The 26,863-nt window shown below is 36.4% G+C and overlaps 1 protein-coding gene across 4 annotated transcripts in view; it reads left to right on the forward strand.

The window, feature by feature from the left end:
• PHTF2 (putative homeodomain transcription factor 2) overlaps nt 1-26,863 on the forward strand; it is a 175,374-nt gene that overhangs the window by 119,777 nt on the left and 28,734 nt on the right. For 3 of the 4 annotated variants that reach the window (XM_012466553.2, XM_064374913.1, XM_064374907.1), the window contains exons 6-9: nt 461-626; nt 1,909-2,073; nt 19,355-19,541; nt 21,657-21,812. In XM_012466553.2, the coding sequence (XP_012321976.2) occupies nt 461-626; nt 1,909-2,073; nt 19,355-19,541; nt 21,657-21,812 (674 nt within the window). The remainder of the gene's footprint in view (nt 1-460; nt 627-1,908; nt 2,074-19,354; nt 19,542-21,656; nt 21,813-26,863) is intronic. The other variant, XM_064374912.1, reaches the window with a different exon arrangement.

A 26,863-nucleotide genomic window follows, 5' to 3' on the forward strand; every position in this document is an offset into this window, starting at 1 on the left:
GGTTTCTCTGGAAAATATGCCTAAGTAAATTTGTTATTAATTCTAGGAGATAGACCTCTATTAATAAGAAGCTCTTTATAGCTGTATTATACACTTATCATGATTTCTTTATTTGTAAAACAAATACTGTACTTGAGATTAGGGTGGTTCTTTGACTGTCTGTGATGTTACTTAGAAATGTCGTTAGATTGATATGCATCTAATTTATGTTGCAGTGTTGAGGTGTACTTTAGAGACTATGTTAGGCATTGTCTTGTTCCAAGAGTTTATTGAGAAATACCAGGGTTAGGCTGTGGCAGACAGTAAAACAGTCTGAAAGAGCTTGTCTGTAGTAATATTTTAAACCATTTAAACTTAGAAAAATATTTTGGCAAAAAGTAATGTAAAAACAATTTTAAAAGTTTTGAAGGGATGACTATCAGATCTATAATTAAGCATTATTTTCTTTCCCTTTTTGTAGTTGCCGCAATAGTATTATTCTGTTCCACTTCTAGTCCACATAGCATACCTCTGACAGAGGTGATTGGGCCAATATGGCTGATGCTGCTCCTGGGAACTGTGCACTGCCAGATTGTTTCCACGAGAACACCCAAACCTCCTCTAAGTACAGGGGGTAAAAGAAGAAGGTACTGTTTTTTGAAAAATAATCTTTTTGTACATTTATGTAATTTGAATCCACAATTGTTCTTGACTCCTCTTATCTTATAAAGTTGCTCTTTCAAATAAAACACTGAGCTTCAGAATCAGTTACCAAATGATTTAGCTTCTATATTTGCTTCAAGGCCATTTTAAGACCACATGCCTGTGTTTTTGTTTTTTTTGTTTGTTTGTTTGTTTTCCTTGAAGCTCATTTCTAGTCACCTAATATCAACGTAGACAATATATGTTAGCTAGATTGATAATAATTCCTACTATTTATAAAATCTTATATTTCTAAGATGCTTTGGCAAAAACAAAAACCTAGAAAAAATTTCAGCTAAACCATATTTACTAAATGCAATTTGGTTTTGTTGGTTTTGTTTTATTTTGTTTTGTTTGTTTCTTTTTTTTTTTTTTTTTTTTTTTCCTTTGAGACAGGGTCTCACTCTCTCACTCTGTCGCCTAGGCTGGAGTCCAGCTCACTGCAGCATGGACCTCCTGGGCTCAAGTGATCTTCTCACCTCATTGAGTAGATGGGATTAAAAGTGTATGCCACCCTGCCTGCCTAGTTTTTTTATTTATTTTTATTTTTTAGAGATGGGGTCTCACTTTATTGTCCAGGCTAGTCTTGAACTGCTGGACTCAAGTGATCCTCTCACCTCGGCTTCCCAAAGTACTGGGATTACAGGCATGAGCTACCACACCTGGCCACTAAATTCTATTTGGATCTGTTTAATATTGCCCTTTGATTCATTAAACATAGCATCTCTCACTGGCCACCTAGTACCCTGGAATTTGTTTTGGAGGAGATGCTCTTTTGAATATTGTTGCTAAGAGATTGTGACATTTGTAGTTTTTGGGTGCTGAGATTTAAGCCCATCTCAGTTTTAAAAGATAATACCTACATTAGATAAATAGCAATGTTGATGAATTAGATTATAATTCTCTCCAATCTAAATTTTCTTCTTTCTTCATCTGCAGATAAATGGCATTCAAATAGGGAAGAAATGCTTTTGTAAATATCTGCTCAATGCCATCCTTACAACCTTCTGTCCACTGACCGGCCAGTATAAGCAAGGACCAATACCTTAACATTTCTAGAAATTGGTCTTGAATATGCACCATGATATTTGGATTAAATTTTATCTAGTAAATCTAAGTTTTGTTACGTTTCTGTGTTTATATTTTCCAAAATTTTGATTGTACTACCAAGAAAGTAGTTACTAAAATGTTAAAGCTGCCTTCCATTCTTAATCTCTTCTGATGAAGGAAGTTAAGAAAAGCAGCCCATTTGGAAGTACATAGGGAAGGAGATGGTTCTAGTACCACAGATAACACACAAGAGGGAGCAGTTCAGAGCCACGGTACAAGCACCTCTCACAGCGTTGGCGCTGTCTTCAGAGATCTCTGGCATGCTGCTTTCTTTTTATCAGGGTTTGTATTTATTTAAGGCTTTATATGGCATAGAGATGCACTATCCCTTTTCTGACACTTCAGTCTCAGGTAATTAATATTAATTACTTTAAATGTGACAGCCTCATTATGGATTTTGTTTTGATAAATTATAATAGTATAGTTAAAGGAAAAATAGAGACCGCAAAATTTTCTGGGGTCATGTATAAATACACCTATATGAGAATGAATATACCAAAGTATATTTAGTTAGGATTTCCTTTTTTTTTTGGACAGAGTCTGGCTCTGTTACCCAGGCTAGAGTGCAGTGGCACGATCTTGGCTTACTGCAACCTCTGCCTCCCTGGTTCAAGTGATTCTCCTGCTTTAGCCTCCTAAGTAGCTGGAATTGCAGGTGCGTGCTACCATGCCCCGCTAATTTTTTGTGTTTTTAGTAGAGATGGGGTTTCACCATGTTGGCCAGGCTGGTGTGAACTTCTGACCTCAAGTGATCCACCCACCTCAGCCTCTCAAAGTACTGGGATTAAAGGCTTGAACCAATACACTCAGCCAGGGTTTTTTTATTTTGGTTTCTTTTGTATTTCTCAAATACTATTTTACTTCTGTTAATTGGTTAATTTTTATCACCATTTTAGGTCAAAGTTGACTGTATTAAAATGTCTTGTGAATTGTAATTTTTTTCTTCTAAGTTCTTGCCTCAATTATCCAAAATTATCTGAAATAAAACATATAGGCATTGTTAATTAAGTGAATAAAATATGTATTATAGTATGTAATTCTACAGTGTACCATGTGCATTTTGAACTATACAAAAATGATTTTTTGTATAGTCGTACCATCGATGAAGACTCATCCAATAGGAAAATATAATTACGGCAAACAAAAAAATTTAAACCTAACTCAAGCTTGTATTATTATTATTTTGAATATTTAATTCAGAACACTTAAGGGTTATATTACTAGTTTATATATACTTATAATAAATTTGAAAAAAAAGAAAAAGCTGTGGTCAAATGTTGAATGTAACTGATGAAAGGTACTAAATTAATTAAGAAAAGGGATACTGCAAATAACTATTCTGTCACTTTGTTAACTCCTTTACTAATACCATATTTCATCAATTTGTGATTGTGCTCTTAGGATAAAGTTTATCATGCATTATAGAACTAAGCAATTATATCCTGGGCATATTTTCATTGATTGTAATTTTGGGGAAAGTTTTCCAGATTTTAATAGTTTACAGTAACATGGCAGTAATTAAGTGGAAACCCTTTCTATTCTAATCACCTATTCTTCCTCCAGAGACAGTAAGTTTTGTTTTTGCTTTTTAACTTGGGTTGAATTCTATTACTCTCTTTAGTGTTTTCTTTTTTAATTTTTACCCATAATAATATATAGTTCTCCTGTCTAACATTGATATGCAACAATTTAGTCACTGCAAAATCAGTTTCTTGAACATTTTCCAGATAAGTAGTTATAAATAGCATAATGGATATATTTCACTTTTTGGGAATCATTCTTTTGTTTTGGTTGTCCACAACTGATATTGTGTGTAGTATTCAGAGTCCCCCTAAAACTAGTAGGTTGATACCTTTGGAAGTTTACCATATTTCTCTCATCAAATGAGATCGAGACTTAAATATTCCTACTATTGGGCAGCAGCATGACCATGATCATGGCTGCCATTATAGTGGTTGATTCACTCTGGACTTACTCTCTTTAATCATGACAGCTGTACATCTATATATTTTAAAAGATGTACTGCGTTTATCTATCATTTTGGGGCTGGTTTGCCAGCATATGAATGAGACTTTTAAAAATAATAGGTACAAGAAGACCTTAAGAGAAATGTTAATTTTAGAAGTCGTAAGCTGAGTTCAGAGATCTTAATGGTATTTTCTTTTTTCAGGCTTTGTTAAGTCAGGAAGGGCTTAAACTGAAATATCAACTAAGACTTAACAAAATTGTTTCTGGTGGTAAATTGAAAAGCTGGATACTTCCATTAAGTTATCTCTGTTAACATAACTGATAGGAAAATATTAATAACCACACAGATATCTAAGCTTTGTGTATGGTATCTTGATGGTTTTCTAGATTTTAGAATGAGAACCACTATATTATATATATATTTAACCTATCTTACTGCACACTGAGAGAACTACTGTATTATTTTTTATTTATTTATATATTTACTTATTTATTTATTTATTTTGCAACAGGGTCTCACTCCTCTAGTCCAGGCTGGAGTGCAGTGGCGTGATCATGGCTCACTGAAGCCTCGACCTCCCAGGCTCAGGTGATTCTCCTACCTCAGACTCTCAAGTATCTGAGACTACAGGCATGTGCCACAACACCCAGCTAAGAGAACCACTGTTTTAAAATCGTGTATTTATAAGTTGGAAAGATGCTATTTGTCATCTCCAAGTACATTTTATTCTCAAGATAAAACTATTCTTTTTGAAATAAGACACAGTATTTCTCATTTGAAAAATTAAACCTTTTTAAATTTGAGAAAACAAAGTCTAAGAAAATACCAATTTAAAAAGATATAGAGGCCAGCCATGGTAGCTCATGCCTGTAATTCCAGCACTTTGGGAGGCCAAGGCCAGTGGATAACCTGCGGTCAGGAGTTCGAGACCAGTCTGACCAACATGGTGAAATCTCATCTCTGCTAAAAATACAAAAATTAGCCAGGCATGGTAGCAGGTGCCTATAATCCCAGCTACTTGAGAGACTGAGGCAGGAGAATTGCTTGAACCCAGGAGGTAGAGGTAGCAGTGAGCCAAGATTGTACCACTCCATTCCAGCCTGGGCAACAGAGCAAGACTCCATCTCAAAAAAAAAAAAAAGATAGAAATCAGTTATATTTCTTAAGGATTTATTACTTTAATTTCAATGAATTGTTATCTTAATTAGTTTAATTATAGTTTCTACTGAAGAGATTGAATAGGATGAATTAAATCTTGATTGCGTATTGTTCAGCATAGTACTTACTTCAGAAATCACATGGATCCTAAGTTTTCTTTCATGTCCTCTAAGATTCATTTCACCATCCCAGTATCACTGAAAAACAGCAAACAGGAATTATGTTCTTTTTTGAGTAGCGAAAGTAACTTACGTAAATTGATCTGGTGAATTAAAGACAGAATAAAACCAGATCACATGTTAACTAATGGGCCTGAGTGACTTACCTTTAAGATTCCTGTCATTTAGTCTTATTATTTATTGTTTTTAACAATAAAGTGAAAGTTAAAGATTTAATAAAGCTAGGCGTAGTGGCTTACACCTGTAATCTCAACACTTTGGGAGGTCAAGGTGGGAGAAATCGCTTGAGCCCACAAGTTTGTGACCAGCCTGGGCAATAGTGAGAGCTCATCTCTACAAAAAAATAAACAAAATTAGGCAGGCATGGTGGCATGTGCCTGTAGTCCCAGCTACTTGGGAGGCTAAGGTGGGAGCATTGCTTGAGCCCAGGGTGTTGAGGCTGAGGTGAGCTGAGATCGTGCCACTGCACTCTAGCTTGGGTGACAGAGCAAGACCCTGTCTCAAAAAAAATTATAAATTAATTTTCTTTACAGAATGGAGTATGCTGCAGAATGTAAGTTAATGTGATATGCAGTTCCACTAGAAAATTTTGGTACAAGGATTAAAATTTTGCTTTTACTGACTTGTGATTTAAATATTTTGGTCATTTAAGCTATAAACTGGGTGATGTTCTGTTGCCTGTCTTCCACATACAAGGATGGAGGGGATTTACATACCAATATATACTAGATTTTAAAGAATACCTTATGACCACAACTAGATATATCATTAATATGTTAGGTCACTTTAGTTTGGAGTTGGACTGGTCTTAGAAGATTACAGGTACCACAAATGAACCTAATCTTGTGGGTTTCTTTCAAACTTATGTGTTATAGTGGGCACCCAGGAAATATGGGGGCCCAAAGGTCTTTGAAGGGCTGTTAGCATGTAACCAAGGTGTATGCATAGCTCCAGATAGTAGTGATAATAATATGGAGACTTCTGTATCTTTTTCATATATTTGAGATTTTATACACTCTGCTTCTCCACTATCCACTTTTCCTCTCCCTTGATTCCTTGCCTTGTGGAAGTGAGAGCCGGACTAGAAATTTCGCACCATGTTCTAGAATAGCAGTTATCTGCTACTGTTAACTTTCTCCCCAGCGACTCTCTCATGTCCTTTAATACTGGAAGTCTTGTGTCTAATTATATACCTCTGAATATTTTTGGGAATATCAGCAAACACTTCCAATCTTTATTGTTTTATGGCAATACAGAATACCAAGTGGGTTCTTGATTACCTAACTAGGTTTTTAATATCTTTGAAACAATAGCTTTGAGATTTTATAACCTAGCAGGTCCTTTAAAAGTTGTATTAACTTTTTGGGTGTTTTTCAATATGAAAGACACATTCAGTTTTTCTATCTATTTATGTAGATTATACATTTATTTATATTTTTTGGAAAAAACCAAAATCATCTCACAAAGAAACTGATTTTCCTGCATGTATTTCTAAATGTCATTTCCTCCCAAGATTAGTTTTGACATAGAATTAACCACTTCTTGAATGTGAAGCATAATACTTTAAAGAAAATTCTGCACAGGTCATGCCATCAAAAGATTACAGTGGTAGACTGGTTATAGAACTATAAGCCTTGTACATTGTTTCATTTCAAATCTTTTCTGTTTTCTATTAAAAATCCAATACAGGAAATGCTAATGGCTATAGTTTTTTTTTTTTTTTTTTTCTTTTTTGAGACAGTGTCTTACTCTGTCCCAGGCTAGAGTGCCGTGGCACTATTCATGGCTCACTGCAGCCTCTACCTCCTGGGCTCAGGTGATTCTCCCACCTCAGCCTCCCAAGTAGCTGGGATTACAGGCATGTGCCACCATGCCCAGAAAGTTTTCTTTTTTTTGCATTTTTAGTAGAGACAAGTAAAACATGTTGCCCCAGGCTGGTCTTGAACTCTTGGGCCCAAGCAATATGCCTCCCAAAGTGCTGAGATTCTTGTTAGTAAAGAAATACCTAGATTGGGTGCGGTGACTCATGAGTACGTCTCCTAACCCAGGCATTGAGTCGCATGCTGGGAATACAGTGCTGAAGCTCATAAGCTAGTGGAGGAAAGTCACATATAATCCACTAAAATACAATGTTGCAAATGCAAACAAAATATCCTAGGAGCACAAAGGAGTGTACAATGATCTCTGCCAAGGAGAGTCAGGAGGGCTTCATATTTCATTTGGGTCTTGAAGTTAAGTTTTAATAAGGAGCTGGATATGCAGTGTTTTCATAAGAAGAATAGTTCTCAGAAATCTGATAAGGTCATTCCTGTATCATTTTCCTGAATAGAAACTAAGCTAAACTCAAGGAGGTGGGAATAGGAGAGTGAGCAACTAAGATAGAGTTGAGCGCGGCAGCCTTATGATGGTTCACTGGGTGAATGGCTAAGTCTGGATTGCTGGGCCTTCTTTGAGGTCCTTCCCCCTCCACCTGGAAAGATATTCCTAGGAAAAGCCCCTAGTTGCCCTTAAAAGCTTTTTTAACACCTAGGACAGAATTAAATCTGAGGTTTTTTGTTTTTTTTTTTCCTCCGAGAATCATGGAAAAATAGAGTCAGAAAAAATACTGAAAATCACAGTTTTGTTGTTTCTAATGTCTCTCAGAATTTTAGGGATTCTCAAAGTGTCAAATGAAAATCTGTAATCAATTTACAATATTCTGAAAAATGTACCAGAAATTTGACATTTTCTGGTAGTATTAAATGACAGCTTTCCTTGATTTGTGCTAGAATTATATCGGATCCGTATTAAGCTGAGATTCCGAATGAGCTGTCTTCTAAATATAAACTGTTCTCTCTTTATTTTTATGCTCAATTTGGTACACAGCTTTTCAAAAGCTAGGAGTAAGGTCATGGTCAAATCAATAAAATTACTACAATATTTGCAGTTTACAAAATAACATTTTCACTGATTTCATCTTAATTTTTTCCTCATAACACTGTAATCACTTAATAACAGCAGAACTTGGAGGCCTCGATTCTCTTTTCAATTACTCCAAGCTTCTAGGTTTTGTCCTCGCCTAGGCTGTTGTCAGGGGCACACTGTGCAAGTCTAGGAAATACTGCTTCTATCGTGGAATAAATAAAAGCAGTAGAGAGCTGTATGTCTCCTGTTTTCTTTTATTATTATTATACTTTAAGTGCTGAGGTACATGTGGAGAACATGCAGGTTTATTACACGTGCCATGGTGGTTTGCTGCACCCATCAACCCGTCATGTACATTAGGTATTTCTCCTAAGGCTATCCCTTCCCTGTGTCTGTGTGTTCTCATTGTTCAACTCCCACTTATGAGTGAGAACATGTGGTGTTTGGTTTTCTGTTCTTGTGTTGGTTTGCTGAGAATGATGGTTTCCAGCTTCATCCATGTCCCGGTAAAGGACATGAACTCATCCTTTTTTATGGCTGCATAGTATTCCATGGTCTGTATGTGCCACATTTTCTTTATCTAGTTTATCATTGATGGGCATTTGGGTTGCTTCCAAGTCTTTGCTATTGTGAACAGTGCTGCAATAAACATGTGTGCATGTTATAGTCAAATGATTTATAATCCTTTGGGTATATGCCCAGTAATGGGATTGCTGGGTCAAATGGTATTTCTGGTTCTAGATCCTTGAGGAGTCACCACACTGTCTTCCACAATGGTTGAACTAATTTACACTTCCACCAACGGTGTAAAAGCATTCCATTCTAACTGGCATGAGATGGTATCTCATTGTGGTTTTGATTTGCATTTCTCTCACGACCAGTGATGAGCTTTTTTTCATATGTTTGTTGGCCACATAAATGTCGTCTTTTGAGAAGTGTCTGTTCATATCCTTCAAGGAGAACTCTTCAAGGAGAATTACAAACCACTGCTCAAAGAAATAAGAGAGGACACTAACAAATGGAAAAACACTCCATGCTAATGGATAGGAAGAATCAATATCGTGAAAATGCCCATACTGCCCAAAGTAATTTATAGATTCAATACTATCCCCATCAAGCTACCATTGACTTTCTTCACAGAATTAAAAGAAACTACTTTTAAATTTCATATGGAACCAAAAAAGAGCCTGTGTAGCTAAGACAGTCCTAAGCAGAAAGAACAAAGCTGGAGGCATCATGTAACTGACTGCAGACTATACTACAAGGCTACAGTAACCAAAATAGCATGGTACTGGTACCAAAACAGATATATAGGCTAATGGAACAGAACAGAGGCCTCAGAAATAACACCACAAATCTACAACCATCTGATCTTTGACAGACCTGACAAAAACAAGCTATGGAGAAAGGATTCCCTATTTAATAAATGCTGTTGGGAAAATTTCCTATTTAATAAATGGTGTTGGGAAAAGCCATATGCAGAAAACTGAAACTGGACCCCTTCCTTATGCCTTATACAAAAATTAACTCAATATGGATTAAAGACTTGAATATAAGACCTAAAACCATAAAAACCGTAGAAGGAAATCTAGGCAGTACTATTAAGGACATAGGCATGGGCAAAGACTTCATGACTAAAACACCAAAAGCAATGGCAACAAAAGCCAAAATTGACACATGGGACCTAATTAAACTAAAGAGTGTCTGCACAACAAAAGAAACTAGCATCAGAGTGAGCAGGTAACCTACAGAATGGGAGAAAATTTTTACAATCTCTCCATCTGACAAAAGGCTAATATCCAGAATTTACAAAGAACTTAAACAAATTTACAAGAAAAAAAATAACCCCATCAAAAAGTAGGCAAAGGATATGAACAGACACGTCTCCTATGTTCAAGATACTACTAGCCTTGCTATCCAGGTGCTTATGATTTGTGGTGTTTGGGTTGATATAAGAAAATAGCATTAACTCTGGTTTTATGAAGTGAATATTATATACAGGAATTGTAAGTGTCAGAAGGTTGACTTGTGTATTTGTGTGTGGATACTAAAAAGTATGGTTTCTTCCTATATGGTAATACTTTACTTCCTAATACTAGCTTCTTTCTGCTTTCCATTTTTGGTGAGGAATGGTCATTTCAGTATATATGTTTATTTTCAAATCAGAATGCTGTTTATCTTGCATTCTGTTTATTTTTGTGCATGTTTTAAAGTTGACTGAAAGAGAATTAACTTCCTTTTTAAAAATGTAAGTAGAATTTTACAGTATTTGTTTTTTAAATAAATCTCTCAGCCCTGCTGCCTTTACTGTATTTTTATTCCCTAAAACAAGGCAACAGGAGGAATTACTTAAACATTTAAGTCTTGGTAAGCGGTGTTCCTTTTGAGAAATTAGTTTTGTTAATATTGTCCTTTGAGGTTGTTACTTTTGTTTATTAATGCCAATATGAATCATAGCAATCAGTGGTAAAACTAAACCTGGCCTGGAGCGGCCAGTTTTTGACCCTCTTTACTTGCAATAATTGGAAGTTATCTCTCCTACCATTTAAATTCCATCCTGGGAGACAGATTGAGACCTTTTCTGTCTCTCTTGAAAACAAAACCACAGTTGTTTCTTGGTATCTATGGGGGATTGGTTCTGGGATATCCCCACGCATCACCACCCCCACCCCTCCAGGATACCAACCTCTGAGGATGCTCAAGTCTTGTGTATAAATGGCATAGTATTTGCATATAGCCTATGCGTATCCTCTCTTTACTTTAAATCCTCTTTTAATACCTAATAACAGTATAAAGGTTATGTAAATCATTATTATACTGTATTCCTTAGGGAATAATGACAAGAAAATGATGTCTATACATGTTCAATACAGATGCAAGCATAGTAAGCCTAACTACATTTTCAATTTGAGATTAGTTGAATCTACAGATATGGAACCTGTGGATATGGAGGCCTGGCCATGACCCACTTCTTATCCTGCTTTCACCTTCTAGTTTTAGCATCTATAGATTATTCTTGCCCTAAAACCTGTGGATATGGAGGCCTGGCCATGACCCTCTTCTTATCCTGCTTTCACCTTCTAGTTTTAGCATCTATAGATTATTCTTGCCCTAATTATTATTATTTCCAAGTGGTTATTTTTCTAACTCCGTTATTCCTTCTACATTTATTAGTTGGTATTATACTTTAAGGAGAAGTTTTCCTTTATTTGTTTATTTACTCATAGATTTCAATTTTGTTCAATTTTTTGCTGTCATTATTTATTTTAATGATCAGATTGACCTAATTTTGGCCATGGAACCCCTTTGAGCAATTACCTTGCTTTCTGACATGTCTATGTCACTCTTTGAGCATTTCCTTACTTTCTGGCAAAACACAATGTTTTGGGTTCATATTTCCTCTGTCCCGGCCTGGAATTGGCTATTTTTTCAAGGAGAGTAGTATATACAAACCAAAATCTGAGTTCAAGATGTGCTTGTTGCGATTAGGGTGTTGTTAACCCCAGGCCTTTTCAGTGAGCAGAGCTAGAAAATGTGTATTTGGCCCTTTACAATTATATTTATTTATTTATTTATTCATTCATTCATTGACTACTATTGTTTATTCCTAAAATTCAGTACATAACTAGTTCAACCTAATGGCCAGGGACATTGGAAACTTTCAATATTTATGTATTGTTACATTCAGAAATACCAGAAATATTTTCTAATGATCAATTTGTTTGATAAATCCTATTCTTTCTTCATAAGGTTAATAATATTATCATAAATACAGGTACATTTATGCTTTATAAAGCACTTTCACATCTACTGTCATATTTGATCTGTTTAGAAACATTGTCGAGGAATCGAAGTAGGTAGTATTACCCCATTTCGCAGTTAAAGAATACAAAAATATTTATGTGACTTAGTTAGATCTTACTGTCTGATATACTATTAATAGACACAAGATCTTCAGTTCTTAATGTCATAATGGTTATACTTATTTTTCTGAAAGATGTCACAGCCTTTTATAAATCTGCTTAAAGTAATATTACTGGGGCTGGGCATGGTGGCTCACACCTCTAATCTCAGAACTTTGGGATGCTGAGGCAGGAAGATTGTTTGAGGCCAAGAGTTTGAGACCAGCCCGAGCAACATAATGACACCCCATCTCTAAAATTAGCCCAATGTGGTGGCACACACATGTCATTCCAGATCAAGAGGCTGAGGTAGGCAGATGTCTTGAGCCCAGGAGTTGAGGTTAAGGTGAGCTGTCATTTAAAAAAGTAATATTACTGTATCAATCAGTGCATTTTTCATGGTAAAAATGCAGAATAGTATTTAAAGATTTCAGAATTTTGTTATCTTTTATATTTCTACATACTCACCTTAAAGTTTCTTTTTATGTAATAGTTTGGCCACCTTATAACTTACCTGGTCAGATGATAATTCTGTATGTAACTGAGCTTTTTCTAACCAATATTTGCACCATAATTAAAGCATCACTTCTGCATATAAATGAGGAAAATATAAATAATTATTTTATAAATGTGATACAAAAATAGGAACTTTTCAAAGATTTGTTATTCTCAGATTTGTTCATGTTTTCTGATTCTATTTATATTTGGTGCAAAAAAGAAATCTACCCCAAAATTAACACTGATATCTTTCTGGTTGCCATAGTGGTGATAATGACTTACAGTAGGGTATGTTATCAACAGAAAATAAGAGAAAGCAGCAAGAAGGGAGGAAAATGTAAAAAAGAATGTTTTTATCTTTTCTTTTTTTTTTTTTTTGGTTTTATTTATTTTTGTATTGCATTATAGGTTTTGGGGTACATGTGAAGAACATGCAGGATTGTTGCATAGGTACACACGTGGCAGTGTGATTTGCTGCCTTTCTCCCCTTCACCTATATCTGGCATTTCTCCCCATGCTGTCTCTCCCCAACTCCCCACCCCCTGCTGTCCCTCCCATATTTCCGCCCAACAAACCCCCGTGTGTGATGCTCCTCTCCCTGTGTCCATTTGTTCTCATTGTTCAACACCCACCAATGAGTGAGAATATGCGGTATTTGATTTTCTGTTCTTGTGTCAGTTTGCTGAGAATGATGGTTTCCAGGTTCATCCATGTCCCTACAAAGGATACTAACTCATCGTTTTTGATGGCTGCATAATATTCCATGGTGTGTATGTGCCACATTTTCCCTGTCCAGTCTATCATCGATGGGCATTTGGGTTGGTTCCAGGTCTTTGCTATCGTAAACAGTGCTGTAATGAACATTCATGTGCATGTGTCCTTATAGGAGAACAATTTATAATCCTTTGGATATATACCCAGTAATGGGATTGCTGGGTCAAATGGAATTTCTATTTCTAGGTCCTTGAGGAATTGCCACACTGTCTTCCACAATGGTTGAACTAATTTACACTCCCACCAACAGTGTAAAAGTGTTCCTATTTCTCCTCATCCTCTCCAGCATCTGTTGTCTCCAGATTTTTTAATGATCGCCATTCTAACTGGCGTGAGATGGTATCTCAATGTAGTTTTGATTTGCATTTCTCCAATGACCAGTGATGATGAGCATTTTTTCATATGTTTGTTGGCCTCATGTATGTCTTCTTTTGTAAAGTGTCTATTCATATCCTTCGCCCACTTTAGAATGGGCTTGTTTGTTTTTTTTCTTGTAAATCTGTTCTAGTTCTTTGTAGATTCTGGATATCAATCCTTTGTCAGATAGGTAGACTGCAAAAATTTTTTCCCATTCTGTTGGTTGCCAATTCACTCTAATGACTGTTTCTTTTGCTGTGCAGAAGCTGTGGAGTTTGATTAGGTCTCATTTGTCTATTTTGGCTTTTGTTGCCAATGCTTTTGGTGTTTTGATCATGAAGTCCTTGACTACACCTATGTCCTGAATGGTTTTGCCTAGATTTTCTTCTAGGGTTTTTGTGGTGTTAGGTCTTATGTTTAAGTCTTTAATCCATCTGGAGTTAATTTTAGTGTAAGGTGTCAGGAAGGGGTCCAGTTTCTGCTTTCTGCACATGGCTAGCCAGTTTTCCCAACACCATTTATTAAACAGGGATTCCTTTTCCATTGCTTGTTTTTGTCAGGTTTGTCAAAGATCAGATGGTTGTAGATGTGTTGCGTTGCCTCCAAGGCCTCTGTTCTGTTCCATTGGTCTGTGTCTCTCTTTTGGTACCAGTACCATGCTGTCTTGATTACTGTAGCCTTGTAGTATAGTTTGAAGTCCAGTAGTGTGATGCCTCCTGCTTTGTTCTTTTTGCTTAGAATTGACTTGGCTATGCAGGCTCTCTTTTGGTTCCATATGAAGTTTAAGGTGGTTTTTTTTTCCATTTCTGTGAAGAAGGTCATTGGTAGCTTGATGGGGATAGCATTGAATCTGTAAATTACTTTGGGCAGTATGGCCATTTTCATGATATTGATTCTTCCTAGCCATGAACATGGAATGTTTCTCCATATGTTTATATCCTCTCTTATTTTGTTGAGCAGTGGTTTGTAGTTCTCCTTGAAGAGGTCCTTTACGTTCCTTATTAGTTGTATTCCTAGGTATTTTATTCTCTTTGTAGCAATTGTGAATGGCAGTTGGTTCTTGATTTGGCTCTCTTTAAGTCTGTTATTGGTGTATAGGAGTGCTTGTGATTTTTGCACATTGATTTTGTATCCTGAGACTTTGCTGAAGTTGCTTATCAGTTTCAGGAGATTTTGGGCTGAGACGATGGGGTCTTCTAGATATACAATCATGTCGTCTGCAAATGGAGACAATTTGACTTCCTCCTTTCCTATTTGAATACCCTTTATTTCTTTTTCTTGCCTGATTGTTCTGGCTAGAACTTCCAATACTATATTGAATAGGAGTGGTGAGAGAGGGCATCCTTGTCTAGTGCCAGATTTCAAAGGGAATGCTTCCAGTTTTTGCCCATTCAGTATGATATTGGCTGTTGGTTTGTTGTAAATAGCTTTTATTATTTTGAGATACATTCCATCAATACCTAATTTATTGAGGGTTTTTAGCATAAAGGGCTGTTGAATTTTGTCAAAGGCCTTCTCTGCATCGATTGAGATAATCATGTGGTTTTTGTCTTTGGTTCTGTTTATGTGGTGAATTACATTTATAGACTTGCATATGTTGAACCAGCCCTGCATCCCCGGGATAAAGCCTACTTGATCATGGTGGATAAGCTTTTTGATGTGCTGTTGCAATCGGTTTGCCAGTATTTTATTGAAGATTTTTGCATCTATGTTCATCAAGGGTATTGGCCTGAAGTTTTCTTTTCTTGCTTGGTCTCTGCCGGATTTTGGTATCTGGATGATGTTGGTCTCATAAAATGATTTGGGAAGGATTGCCTCTTTTTTGATTGTTTGGAATAGCTTCAGAAGGAACCAGCTCCTCTTTGTATGTCTGGTAGAATTCGGCTGTGAACCCATCTGGACCTGGGCTTTTTTTAGGTGGTAGCCTCTTAATTGCTGCCTCAACTTCAGACCTCGTTTTTGGTCTATTCAGGGTTTCTACTTCTTCCTGGTTTAGGCTTGGGAGGATCCAGTGTCCAGGAATTTATCCATTTCTTCCAGGTTTACTAGTTTATGTGCATAGAGTTGTTTGTAATAATCTCTGATGATGTTTTATATTTCTGTGGAATCTGTGGTGATATCCCCTTTATTGTTTTTTATTGTATCTATTTGGTTATTCTCTCTTTTCTTTTTTATTAATCTGGCTAGTGGTCTACTTTGTTGATGTTTTCGAAAAACTAGCTCCTGGATTTAATTGATTTTTTGAAGGTTTTTTGGTGTCTCTATCTCCTTCAGTTCTGCTCTGATCTTAGTTATTTCTTGTCTTCTGCTAGGTTTTGAGTTTTTTTCGTCTTGCTTCTCTAGCTCTTTCAATTTTGACAATAGGGTGTTGATTTTAGATCTCTCCTTGCTTCTCATGTGGGCATTTAGTGCTATATAGTTTCCTCTAGAGACTGCTTCAAATGTGTCCCAGAGATGCTGGTATATGGTGTCTTTGTTCTCGTTGGTTTCGAAGAACATCTTTATTTCTGCCTTCATTTCGTTGTTTATCCAGTCAACATTCAAGAACCAGTTAACATTCAAGAGCCGGTTGTTCAGTTTTCATGAAGCTATGTGGTTCTGAATTAGTTTCTGAATTCTGAGTTCTAACTTGATTGCACTGTGGTCTGAGAGACTGTTATGAATTCCGTTCTTTTGCATTTGCTGAGGAGTTATTTACTTCCAATTATGTGGTCAATTTTAGAGTAGGTGTGATGTGCTGCTGAGAAGAATGTGTATTCTGTGGATTTGGGGTGGAGAGTTCTGTAAATGTCTGTTAGGTTTGCTTGGTCCAAGTCTGAGTTCAAGTCCTGGATATCCTTGTTTTTTTTCTGTCTCGTTGGTCTGTCTAATATTGACAATGGGGTGTTAACGTCTCCCCCTATTATTGTGTTGGAGTCTAAGTCTCTTTGTAAGTCATTAAGAACTTGCCTTATGTATCTGGGTGCTCCTGTATTGGGTGCTTATATTAAACCATCAATTAGCATTGATAGCTCCAATTCAAATATTCCTGCAGGGTTCATTCTAGCTCTTCTCCTTTTTGTGTTTATGTTTTTTTTCTCTATCAGAGAAAAAAAAATCTGATTCACATTATCCTCAATATGTTTACTTATTCTGTTAGTCCCCTTTATGTAGGTCATCTTCTAATGCTGCCAAGCTGTACCTGCTACTCTTCTCTGATATCGTCCCCAATATTGACTATTACTCAGCTGCTTCTGCTGTCCCACTCCACTGATACTCTTGCAAGTGCTTTCATTACCAGCTATTACCAGGCTGCCTCTGTTTGTAAACTCTGAGAGTAATACTTATATTTAGCATTTTTCGTTCACCACTGCAGCTTAGTTTGCAACTTACCTCCATATGGCTCATGAGAAGCATCAAATACCTACTACAGCTTAGTAAATTACTGTTCTTGTCTCCTGAGAGTATTACATGAATTTTGAGGAGTTAGGGGTAGATAACCCAGAGAAGATTGGAAAGAAGCAGAGATAAGGATGGGAGGAAGTGAGAAATAGCTGAAATGTATCATATGGGATGAATGCTGCCAGTACTCTTTCCCCTGGTTTGACATAGTATTTACACTGCCCTGTTAAGGAAAGAATACATTCTTCTTAGAAAAATGCTTAAAGTGGTAGTTATTACAGATTCAAAGACCTTTTTCCTAGGCCCACCCTCACCACTCTACCTCCACCTTTTTTATTTGACCCTATAGAGTCTGGTTCATTTTACAAATTCCCAAATTTTCAGCCACTATTTCTCCTTTGACTGCTGGTCTCCAGGCTCATGTTTTCAGCTGCCTACTAACATTTCTCAGTGTTGCGTCTTTCTTCCTAAATAAATTTCTCGTCTTGCATATAGTGTCTGATTAATGGTTGTACCAACTTTTCCATCTTCTTTCACCTAATTTATCCCTCTTTTCCTCTCCCTTCTCAGTCCAGTCTAATTTTCGTGAACCTTATATAAAAACCTTTCCAGTACATTCTCTCTTCCTTATCTTTGAGTTTCTGACATTTTCAGGATATCAGGTAACTTAACTTCACTTGGTCTTTTTCCACATCTGCACATCGCACAGTGTTCAAGGGAGAGGTGAAGAGAACAATTAATAACTAATGTGTCTATCACTTTATTTCCCAGACAGAGAAAGTAACAAGTGTCCTCTTTAATTTTCAATTTTTTTGCAGATCTTCCAGTCTCCTATAATTCATGTTCCTCCTTCTCCCCATCCTCTTTTTCCCATGGTTTATTGTTCCCTTGGTCTCTCCATGCTTCTGAGGATCATACAGAGAGTAAAGGATCTGGAGATTTGGCCTTTCAGTCTTGCAACTCTGTGGAGATGTGCTCTGAATGACTAAAAAGCATTGGAGCTCTGTAGAACATATGGGAAATAATGGTCTTTCTGCCCCCTTTAGGAACCTTGCAGGAGAAGGACAGGAAGGAAAGGGGCCTGTTTACATAAGATAGAAACTTTCTAGGTTGATGAGTATGTTAAGAAATCCTAATAGGGAATTTCCTGGACAGTGGGCAGTTTGAGATAGTATGGAGAATATAATTAACTTTATAGTCAGAAGGTTTGTACTCTAGTGTCAGCTTTGCTACTAACTGGCTGTGTGACCTTAAATAAGTCACTTAGACTTCTTCTTGTTCCTTGTTTCCAAAATGAACATTTAGAATAGGTGAGTTTTAAGGTCCTGCCTAGTTCTAAAATACAGATTTCAATCGAACTGTGTAACTTAGTGTTAAAACTAATGTGGGTTTTTTTTGGTTTGTGTACATTTTTTGGGGGGGATTGACCTAATTGAAGGCAATATACTAATTTTATTTTTCCTTACTTGCAAAACTGATACCTCTGACAAAAATTCAAGGGAATTTATTTAAATATAATTGCTTTAAAAATGTTTGATGATAGACTTAATCTGCATTGAGCACATTTTAATTTTGTGTGGGACTATCTTTATATTTCTACTAACCTTTTCCTTTGGATAACTGTTCTTTCATCCACTGAAGTCTTCGAAGAGGACTCCAAGTGTTTGCCTGTTAGTAATAAAACATCCTATTATCTCCCATGTTGTATTTTATTTGTTGAAAAAAATTTTATTCTTATAAATATCTTCAATTCTAGCCCTTTAGATATTTATAAACTGCATGATTACTAATATCTTTTCCAGAGATTATTTCAGTGGGTGAAAGAGGTTATTTCTTTATTTTCTTTGTATTGTTCTTTTTCACTTCTTCCATTATTTAGAAACTTAAAGTTTTCCTTTTTTCCATATCTTTTTATGTTACAAAAGATCTGTGTCTTCATTGTATATTAAAATGAGTCGTATATTAAAATGAATTTATCAGAGATATTTGTGTATATATAATAATGGTAAAGTATTTGAGGAAATTAAGAGTATTAAAATTAAGTTAAACCACGAATTGCAACTCAATCTGACAATCAGACCATTTTTTAAATAAAACTTCAAAATATATTATTAACCATAATAAAATGGGCAAAATTTTGATTCTAGATTTTGCTCAAAGACCAGATGATTTGCTAAGAATTTTTTGATAAGTTAAGGCATGTCTCCTAGAATTGTTATCTGTAAGACCTCAAAACCCTTATAATAAGCTGAAATAGGACATTAATTTACACATTTATATTAGCTGTTAGATATATTTCTAAATTATTATACAAATAGGGTGGTCATTAAAATTCATAGAAATAGCTATCTGATGTAATTATTAACAGATTATAATTTCTGTCAGTTACCTATCCAAAATAAGCTAAGTCCAAACATTCTTCTTCATATTTTTATTTTTAGATCAAAGAAAGCAAAGAATTCTATTGATAAATCAACTGAAACTGACAATGGCTATGTATCCCTTGATGGGAAAAAGACTGTTAAAAGCAATGAAGATGGAATACAAAACCATGAACCTCAGTGTGAAACTCTTCGACCAGAAGAGACAGCCTGGAACACAGGAACACTGAGGAATGGTCCTAGCAAAGTAAGTGTGATTTTTAAAATAATTTGCCTGTGTGATTTTATATTAGCTAATGTGAAGTGACTTAGATATAGTAGTTGCCCTTGAACTAAGTATTTTCTCCAGAATTAATTCTGTGAGCCTTTATAACACTGATGAAACTGTAAATGAGATGAAGTATTGTGATTAAACTTAAACTTGATTAACAGTATAATCTGACACCTTCTGAATTGATGGCTTTGATTTTTCCAAAACATTTTCTTTGAGACAGTGTCTCACTGTGTCACCCAGGCTGGAGTGAGGTAGTGCGATCTCAGCTCACAGCATCCTCAACCTTCCAGGCACAAATGATCCTTCCGCCTTAGCCTCCTGAGTAGCTGGGGCTGCAGTCATGCGCCACCGCACCCGGCTAATTTTTTTTTTTTTTTTTGTAGAGACAGGGCTTAGCTGTGTTGCCCATGCTGGTCTCGAAGTCCTGGAGTCAAGCTATCCACTCACCTCAGCATTCCAAAGATCTAGGCATGAGCCACTGTGACCAGCCCCAAAATGTGGAAAGCAGTTTATAATTTACAGTTGTTTGTTAAGCTTTACTTTTTTTTCCCCCTATTTCTGTGTGTGTAAGATTTGCATTAAGTGGAACATGTAAATTATTTAGAAGCCTGAACTAGAAAACCAGTTTTCCATTCGTGTTCTCTATAAGAAGATATCTTGGTTTTCCTGTATTCATTACCTGTGGTGTCAACACATCTGTTTTGTTTTGTTTTTAATCTGGAAAAAAAATCTTACTGGGTACATATTCGTTAAAGAGTACAATTATTTCTTTACTTTTCTAAAATAGAGAGACTGTGGGTTTATTGTAACAAAGCAATGTCATGTCTTTTCTTCCCTGAATTTTTTTGGTGTAACAGTTTATTCTTTAGAAGCTGTTATAGTAAAAATATATATATAGAGAGAGAGTCAAAAGATGTTACCTCTGTTACATTTGGGAATGTGAGCATGAATATACTGTGTTGAGGAAAATAAAGAAAAGAGGGTTCTTTAATTTTGAGTAAAGTATATATGTGTTACTACTTGAATGTTCATGTATTTTCAGTACCAGTAGCCACAGAACAGCATGGGCCTGCAATGAATATAGTCCCTTACTGATTTTAGATTTTTCCCAGCATTTAGCTCTGATAATGTGAGCCTCTCATCACTGTTATCATTCAGCAGATAAATTTTCAGTCATAAAGCTTTCAAACATGTTTTCAGGCTTGTATTAATATTTCTTAGTAAAGTTGTATGAGGAACATGAAAATATCAATAAAACTTATGCTTTAGAGTAATTTAATTTAATAATTTCTAAACTCTGGATATCTTTTACAAATTGGTATGTGTAGAATGTTGTCTGACATGTGCACACATGCAGTTGCTGTTTACTTCCTCTTGCCTCATAAACCATTATTAAATTAGTAGTAGGTCTTACTGATGGCTTTTTCAGTTTGAAAAAATAGTATATGTTCTTTTACCTTCATTTAAGTGGTCTCTCTTCTGCTTTTCTCCCGTTTATATTTCTTTTTAATTTTTTTGTTTTTTTGAGACATGGTCTCAATATATTGCTCAGGCTGGAGTTCAGTAATACAATTACAGCTCGCTGCAACCTAAAACTTCTGTGCTCAAGTGATCTCTCACCTCAGCCTCCTGAGTAGGTAGGACTATAGGTGTGCCCTGCTATGCCTGGCTGATTTTTTATTTTAAGAGATTGAGTCTCACTGTGTTGTCCAGGCTGGTCTAGAACCCCGGCCTCAAACAATCCTCCCACCTCAGCCTCCCAAAGTGCTGGGATTACAGGCATAAGCCACTGTGTCTGGTATATTTCTTATTTTTGGAAGCTGTTTCAAATGTTTTGAACAGAAATATTACAGGATATTTGACAAATGGCTATTGAAGGACTTTTAAAAGTAAAAATGCTTTAAAATTATAGTCACTGATTTAAGACTTCTTTTTCGAAAATCATGTTATACTAATTAGTTACTTTGTGGTACTTCAGGGTATTTTGAAGTTGTATGTATAATGTAATTTCAGATTTCATAGTTTAAAAGCTATGAGAAAGTTCACTTAGAAATTACCTAAAATCCTCTTTGTGTACTCCCAAATTAGGATACCCAAAGGACAATAACAAATGTCTCTGATGAAGTCTCCAGTGAGGAAGGTCCTGAAACAGGATACCGATTACGTCGTCATATGGACAGGACTTCGGAAAGCGTTCTTCGGAATAGAAAGTCACATCATTATAAGAAACATTACCCTAATGAGGTAATACTTTGTCCTTAAGTATATACATACATGTCTGTTTTACATGTTACTAATTTATAACTTCTTTCAACAATTAAAAATTGTTGAAATAAATATTTCATATTATTATCAGTATTTATCATTGTTATGTGATCTGGATTTATAAAATAGCAGTTTTGGGTTTATGTATTGCACATGTATTAATAGCCATATATTTGAGCTCATTTTGTACGTTATCTTTGAAGACTCATACATTGTTTGTTTTTTGCTTTTAAAGAAGATCATTCAGGAGAGAGAATCTGCAAACTCCTATGTTCATCTTTTCCACAATTTGAAAGGTTTTCTACATTTGATCATAGCAAAGTTTTTATTTTAAGTGATTTCCTTCATATTGCTGTCACCAGTTATTAAATATCCCCATACTGCAAAATTCACTTTTTCTTTGTTTCCATTTTTCGTTATTAATTTTTAGTTTCTCTAAACCCTTTTCAACTATATCATATCTCTTGAGCTTAAAATTATTTAAATAAAACAGAATTTCATTCAATTGAATTTTCAGTTTCTGATCTAAGGGTAGAAAATTTGGCTTTAAAGCAAATAAATTGCACTGTATGTCACTTTTTTGATAAACATGACCTTCTACTATTAGTATCTTTTTCCTTTAAACTTGTAAAAAATCACGTTATGCTTTGCTAGAATATGAATGCCTTCAGTGTATTAAGATTAGAAGAGTTACTATTCTTTGCACACTCTTCTTTGTGATCATGTCTCTGGTTAATCTTTCTGGTGATTGTGGTTGTGTTTCTGTTCCCATTGGCTGCCATTAGACAGATACTAATGCCAATGTGTCTGCTTCATTGCCTCTTCACCCATGTCATTTGGTGTACTGTCCCTTGTTCCTAAACCTTGTAAAATTCTGTCTTACTCTGTGTACTGTTAGAAGTCAGTTGGTGCTGGAAGGGAGCTGGAGGGCTGTTTGACCCCTATTCTACAGAATAAATTGTTTGACAGTAAAGGTATTTTTCTCACTCCATAATCTTTGCTCTTCTGGGTTTATAACTGTATTTTAAATGATGAGGGTTCTTGAAGGGGAGAACATTATTCTACCTACTAATGTTAACTTTGAAATTAAAAAGTTACTTAAAATCTTTATTTCCAGCTAAGTAAGGCTGATAGTAAGCACTGGTTGGTTTACATCTTTTTTAATGATATAAGGAATTACATAAATATAAAATAAGGCTATACAATTCTTTATAAAGTATGTAGACTAGGTGATATTTTAAAAGCTGCGTTCAGTTCTAAAAAATTTTTCCTCTTAAACCAGCTTTAAAGGGCTTTTTTTTTTTTAAATAAAAGCAAAATAAAGCCTTCTTTGAATAAATAAAATTGAAACAGAAGATTCGTGGTGCTTTTGCGTTTTTATTCATAAATTAAAATTTATTTTATAAATTATTGTACTCTCTTCAAATTACTAGTAGTGTTTTTCCTTTAAGAGTGAGGCATGAAAAAATCATTTGGACCCACCCAAACACAATGAGCAAGCATCTCTAGAACCTAGATTGTGCCATTTATCACTAAATAACCAAAACAAAACAAAAACAAAACAGCTTCTTGAAGAAGTGGCTGATTCTTGATTCTTATTTGTTGCAGGAAATACACAAAATGACCATGAAACCTCTTATAATATGATAGAGAGCCAGGTCTTTTCAGAAACACTTGGGAGCTAAAGATAGAATAGTTTGAACTTTAATTTTTCTTTATAAAAGTATTCTAATTGATAAAAGAAAAACAAAATGAAAAAGAAAATTCTTTGGGGAAGTATTTTGTGCACGGATGGGATTGGTGGGCTGTACTGTAAGAAAATGGTCACGAAAGTATCCATTTGTTGTAAGCCTCCCAGATGACGATATCTATAGATCAGCTTTTTAGGAGCATCTATTTTTTAGGGAAGAATCATCCTGTCTTCTGGTTGGATGGGAGTAGTAGATAGTAAAACAGGCTGCTCTGGTGTTTGGCACCAAGGGAACTGGGGATGAGGTGGGAATCTTATTTAATGTGTAGACTTTCATTTAATTCCCGTTTTTGGCCTTTTTCTATTTACCATATCTGATTGACTTCTTCCAGTCTCTTGTTGGGAGGAATTACTTGCTTATCTGGGATGCAGCAGGTGTCCTAAGGAACTTACAGCTTCTTTAAAGCCTTTGTTCTGTTTCCTACTCTGTCCTGCTCTGTTCAACTGTACAAATATTTTTCAGTTTTTACTCCCAATTGTAGGTTAGCTTTTCATCTAATAAAGGTAACATTTGATCAGAAGCATAATGAAGAAACCATGGGCGTGGAATTAGGCTATTTAAATGACCTTGGGAAAATTATTTAACTTCTCTGAGTTTTTTTAAACAATTTTCCTTCCACCCCTGCAAAAAGCATTTATGTTATAAATCCATATTCTCTTCAAATAAATACTCTGTGTATTTTGGTTCTGTGTTCAGTTTTAGCTATCTAAAGATTTGAAATAGGCTAGCTGTGGTGGCTTACCATGCCTGTAATCCCAGCACTTTGGGAGGCTGAGGTGGGTGGATCATGAGGTCAGGAGTTCAAGACCAGTGTGGCCAAGATGGTAAACCCCATCTCTACTAAAAATACAAAAAAAAAAGTAGCCGGACGTGGTGGTGGGTCCCTGTAATCCCAGCTACTCAGGAGGTTGAGGCAGGAGAATCGCTTGAACCCAGGAGGTGGAGACTGTAGTGACCCGAGATCGTGCCACTGTACTCTAGCTTGTGTGACAGAGCAAGACTCTGTCTCCTAAAAAAAAAAATGTGGTTAACTTGAACTGATTTCTTCAATTCTACAATTTTCTTTTTTTAGACTTTATTTGGCAATTTGTAGTGAAATTCACTATTAATCACACAAATATTGTAGATAAGATTCTGTTTGAAATGTAGGCAATTATAGGCAACAATTTTTAGTTTTTTGTGTTTTTTTTTTTTTTTTTTTTTTGAGATGGAGTTTCATTCTTGTTGCCCAGGCTGAAGTGCAGTGGCGCGATCTTGGCTGGCTGCAATCTCTGCCTCCTGGGTTCAAGCGATTATCCTGCCTCAGCCTCCCAAGTAGCTGGGATTACAGGCGCTGGCCACCATGCCTGGCTAATTTTTGTATTTTTAGTAGAGACGGGGTTTCACCACATTGGCTAGGCTGGCCTTGATCCACCTGCCTCAACCTCCCAAAGTGCTGCGATTACAGGCCCGAGCCACTGCTCCCAGCCAGATTTTTACATTTGTAAAATTACCTGCTTGGCTAGGCGCAGTGGCTCACGCCTGTAATCCCAGCCCTTTGGGAGGCTGAGGCGGGCGGATCACAAGGTCAAGTGGTCCAGACCATCCTGACCAATATGATGAAACCCCGTATCTACTAAAAATACAAAAATTAGCTGGGCGTGGTGACGTGCACCTGTACTCCCAGCTACTCAGGAGGCTGAGGCAGGAGAATGGCTTGGCCCCAGCAGGTGGAAGGCGGAAGTTTCAGTGAGCCAAGATCTTGCCACTGCACTCCAGCCTGGTGACAGAGCGGACTCTGTCTAAAAAAAAAAAAAAAAACCCACTTATTAATCAGTATTTGGCAAAAAAAAAAAAAAAAAACACTTCTAAAGAATTATAGATATATTCTTAATCCTGAAATCATTCATTAGTTTCAGTTAAAGTCATTAGGCCTTTAATCCTGTTACTTATTTCCAAATCTGATTAGCAAGCCTTCATCGGAAGATACATATAATAAACTACCTTTATTAATGTTTTTTTTTTTTTTTTGGCTGCATGTGCGGTGGCTCATGCCTGTAATCCGAGTACTTTGGGAGGCTGAGGTGGTTGGATCCCTTAAGCTCAGAAGTTAGAGAACAGCCTGTGTAACATGGTGAAACTCCCATCACTCAAAAAAAAAAACAAAACGAAATTTAGCCAGGCATGATAGTACACTCATGTAGTCCCAGCTATGCAGCCCTGCTTCAAAAAATAAATAAATAAAAGAAAGAGGCCGGTGCTATGACTGACCTCTGTAATCACTGCATTTTGGGAGGCCAAGGTGGGCGGATCACTTAAGTTCAGGAGTTCCAGACCAGCCTGGCCAACATGGTAAAACCCCATCTCTACTGAAAACACAAACATTAGCCAATGTGTGGTGGCAGGCTCCTGTAGTCCTAGCTACTCAAGAGACAGGAGTATTGCTTGAACCTGGGAGGTGGAGGTTGCAGGTGAGCTGAGATAGTGCCGCTGCACTCCAGCCTGGGTGACAGAGGGAGACTCCATCTCAAAAAAAATACATAGAAAGATAGATAGAAAGAGAGATTGATTGATTCTGGAAAGCAGTGCAAAATTTACTGTCAAATGAATATAAATAATAATAACTCACTTCAGGCCAGCCTTGGTGGCTCATGCCTGTAATCCCAGCACTTTTGGAGGCCAAGGTGGACAGATCACCTGAGGTCCGGAGTTCAAGACTAGTCTGGCCAACGTGGTGAAACCCCATCTCTACAAAAAACACAAAACTTAGTCAGGTGCAGTGGCGTGCATCTATAATCCCAGCTACTTGGGAGGTTGAGGCAGGAGAATCACTTGAACCCAGGAGGTGGAGGTTGTGGTGAGCCAAGATTGTGTGCCACTGCACTGTAGCCTGGGTGACAGAGTGAGCCTCTGTCTCAAAAAAAATGAAATAAGTCACTTCAGGGACAAAGTGAGTACTCTGGGTAGGTGGCTTTAAGGTAGCATTTGTTGAGCCCCTGCTTTGTGCCGGGTTTGTATTCCATGCTCTGTTAATTTTTAACAGCTTTTTAAAGGAGAGCAGGAAGAATGATAAGAGGTAGGAGCATAATTAAGTCGTAGAGTGGAACATGAAACAAAGAACAAGCCATGCTTAGGGGGCTCAGGAGTAGCCCACTGTCACTGGAGAAAAAGGTTGTGGTATGACGTGGAAGACAAGGTCAAAAAATAGCGTGTATGAAGATGAGCATTCTAAGTGAAGGAATCGGAACTCTTTCCAGGAGAGCAGTGAGAAGCCAAGGAAAGATTTTGACTAGAGGAGTC

The sequence above is a fragment of the Aotus nancymaae genome, unplaced genomic scaffold, assembly GCF_030222135.1.
Source record: "Aotus nancymaae isolate 86718 unplaced genomic scaffold, 86718_ANA_hifiasm-v0.15.2.pri h1tg000002l, whole genome shotgun sequence".
Lineage (NCBI taxonomy): Eukaryota > Metazoa > Chordata > Mammalia > Primates > Aotidae > Aotus > Aotus nancymaae.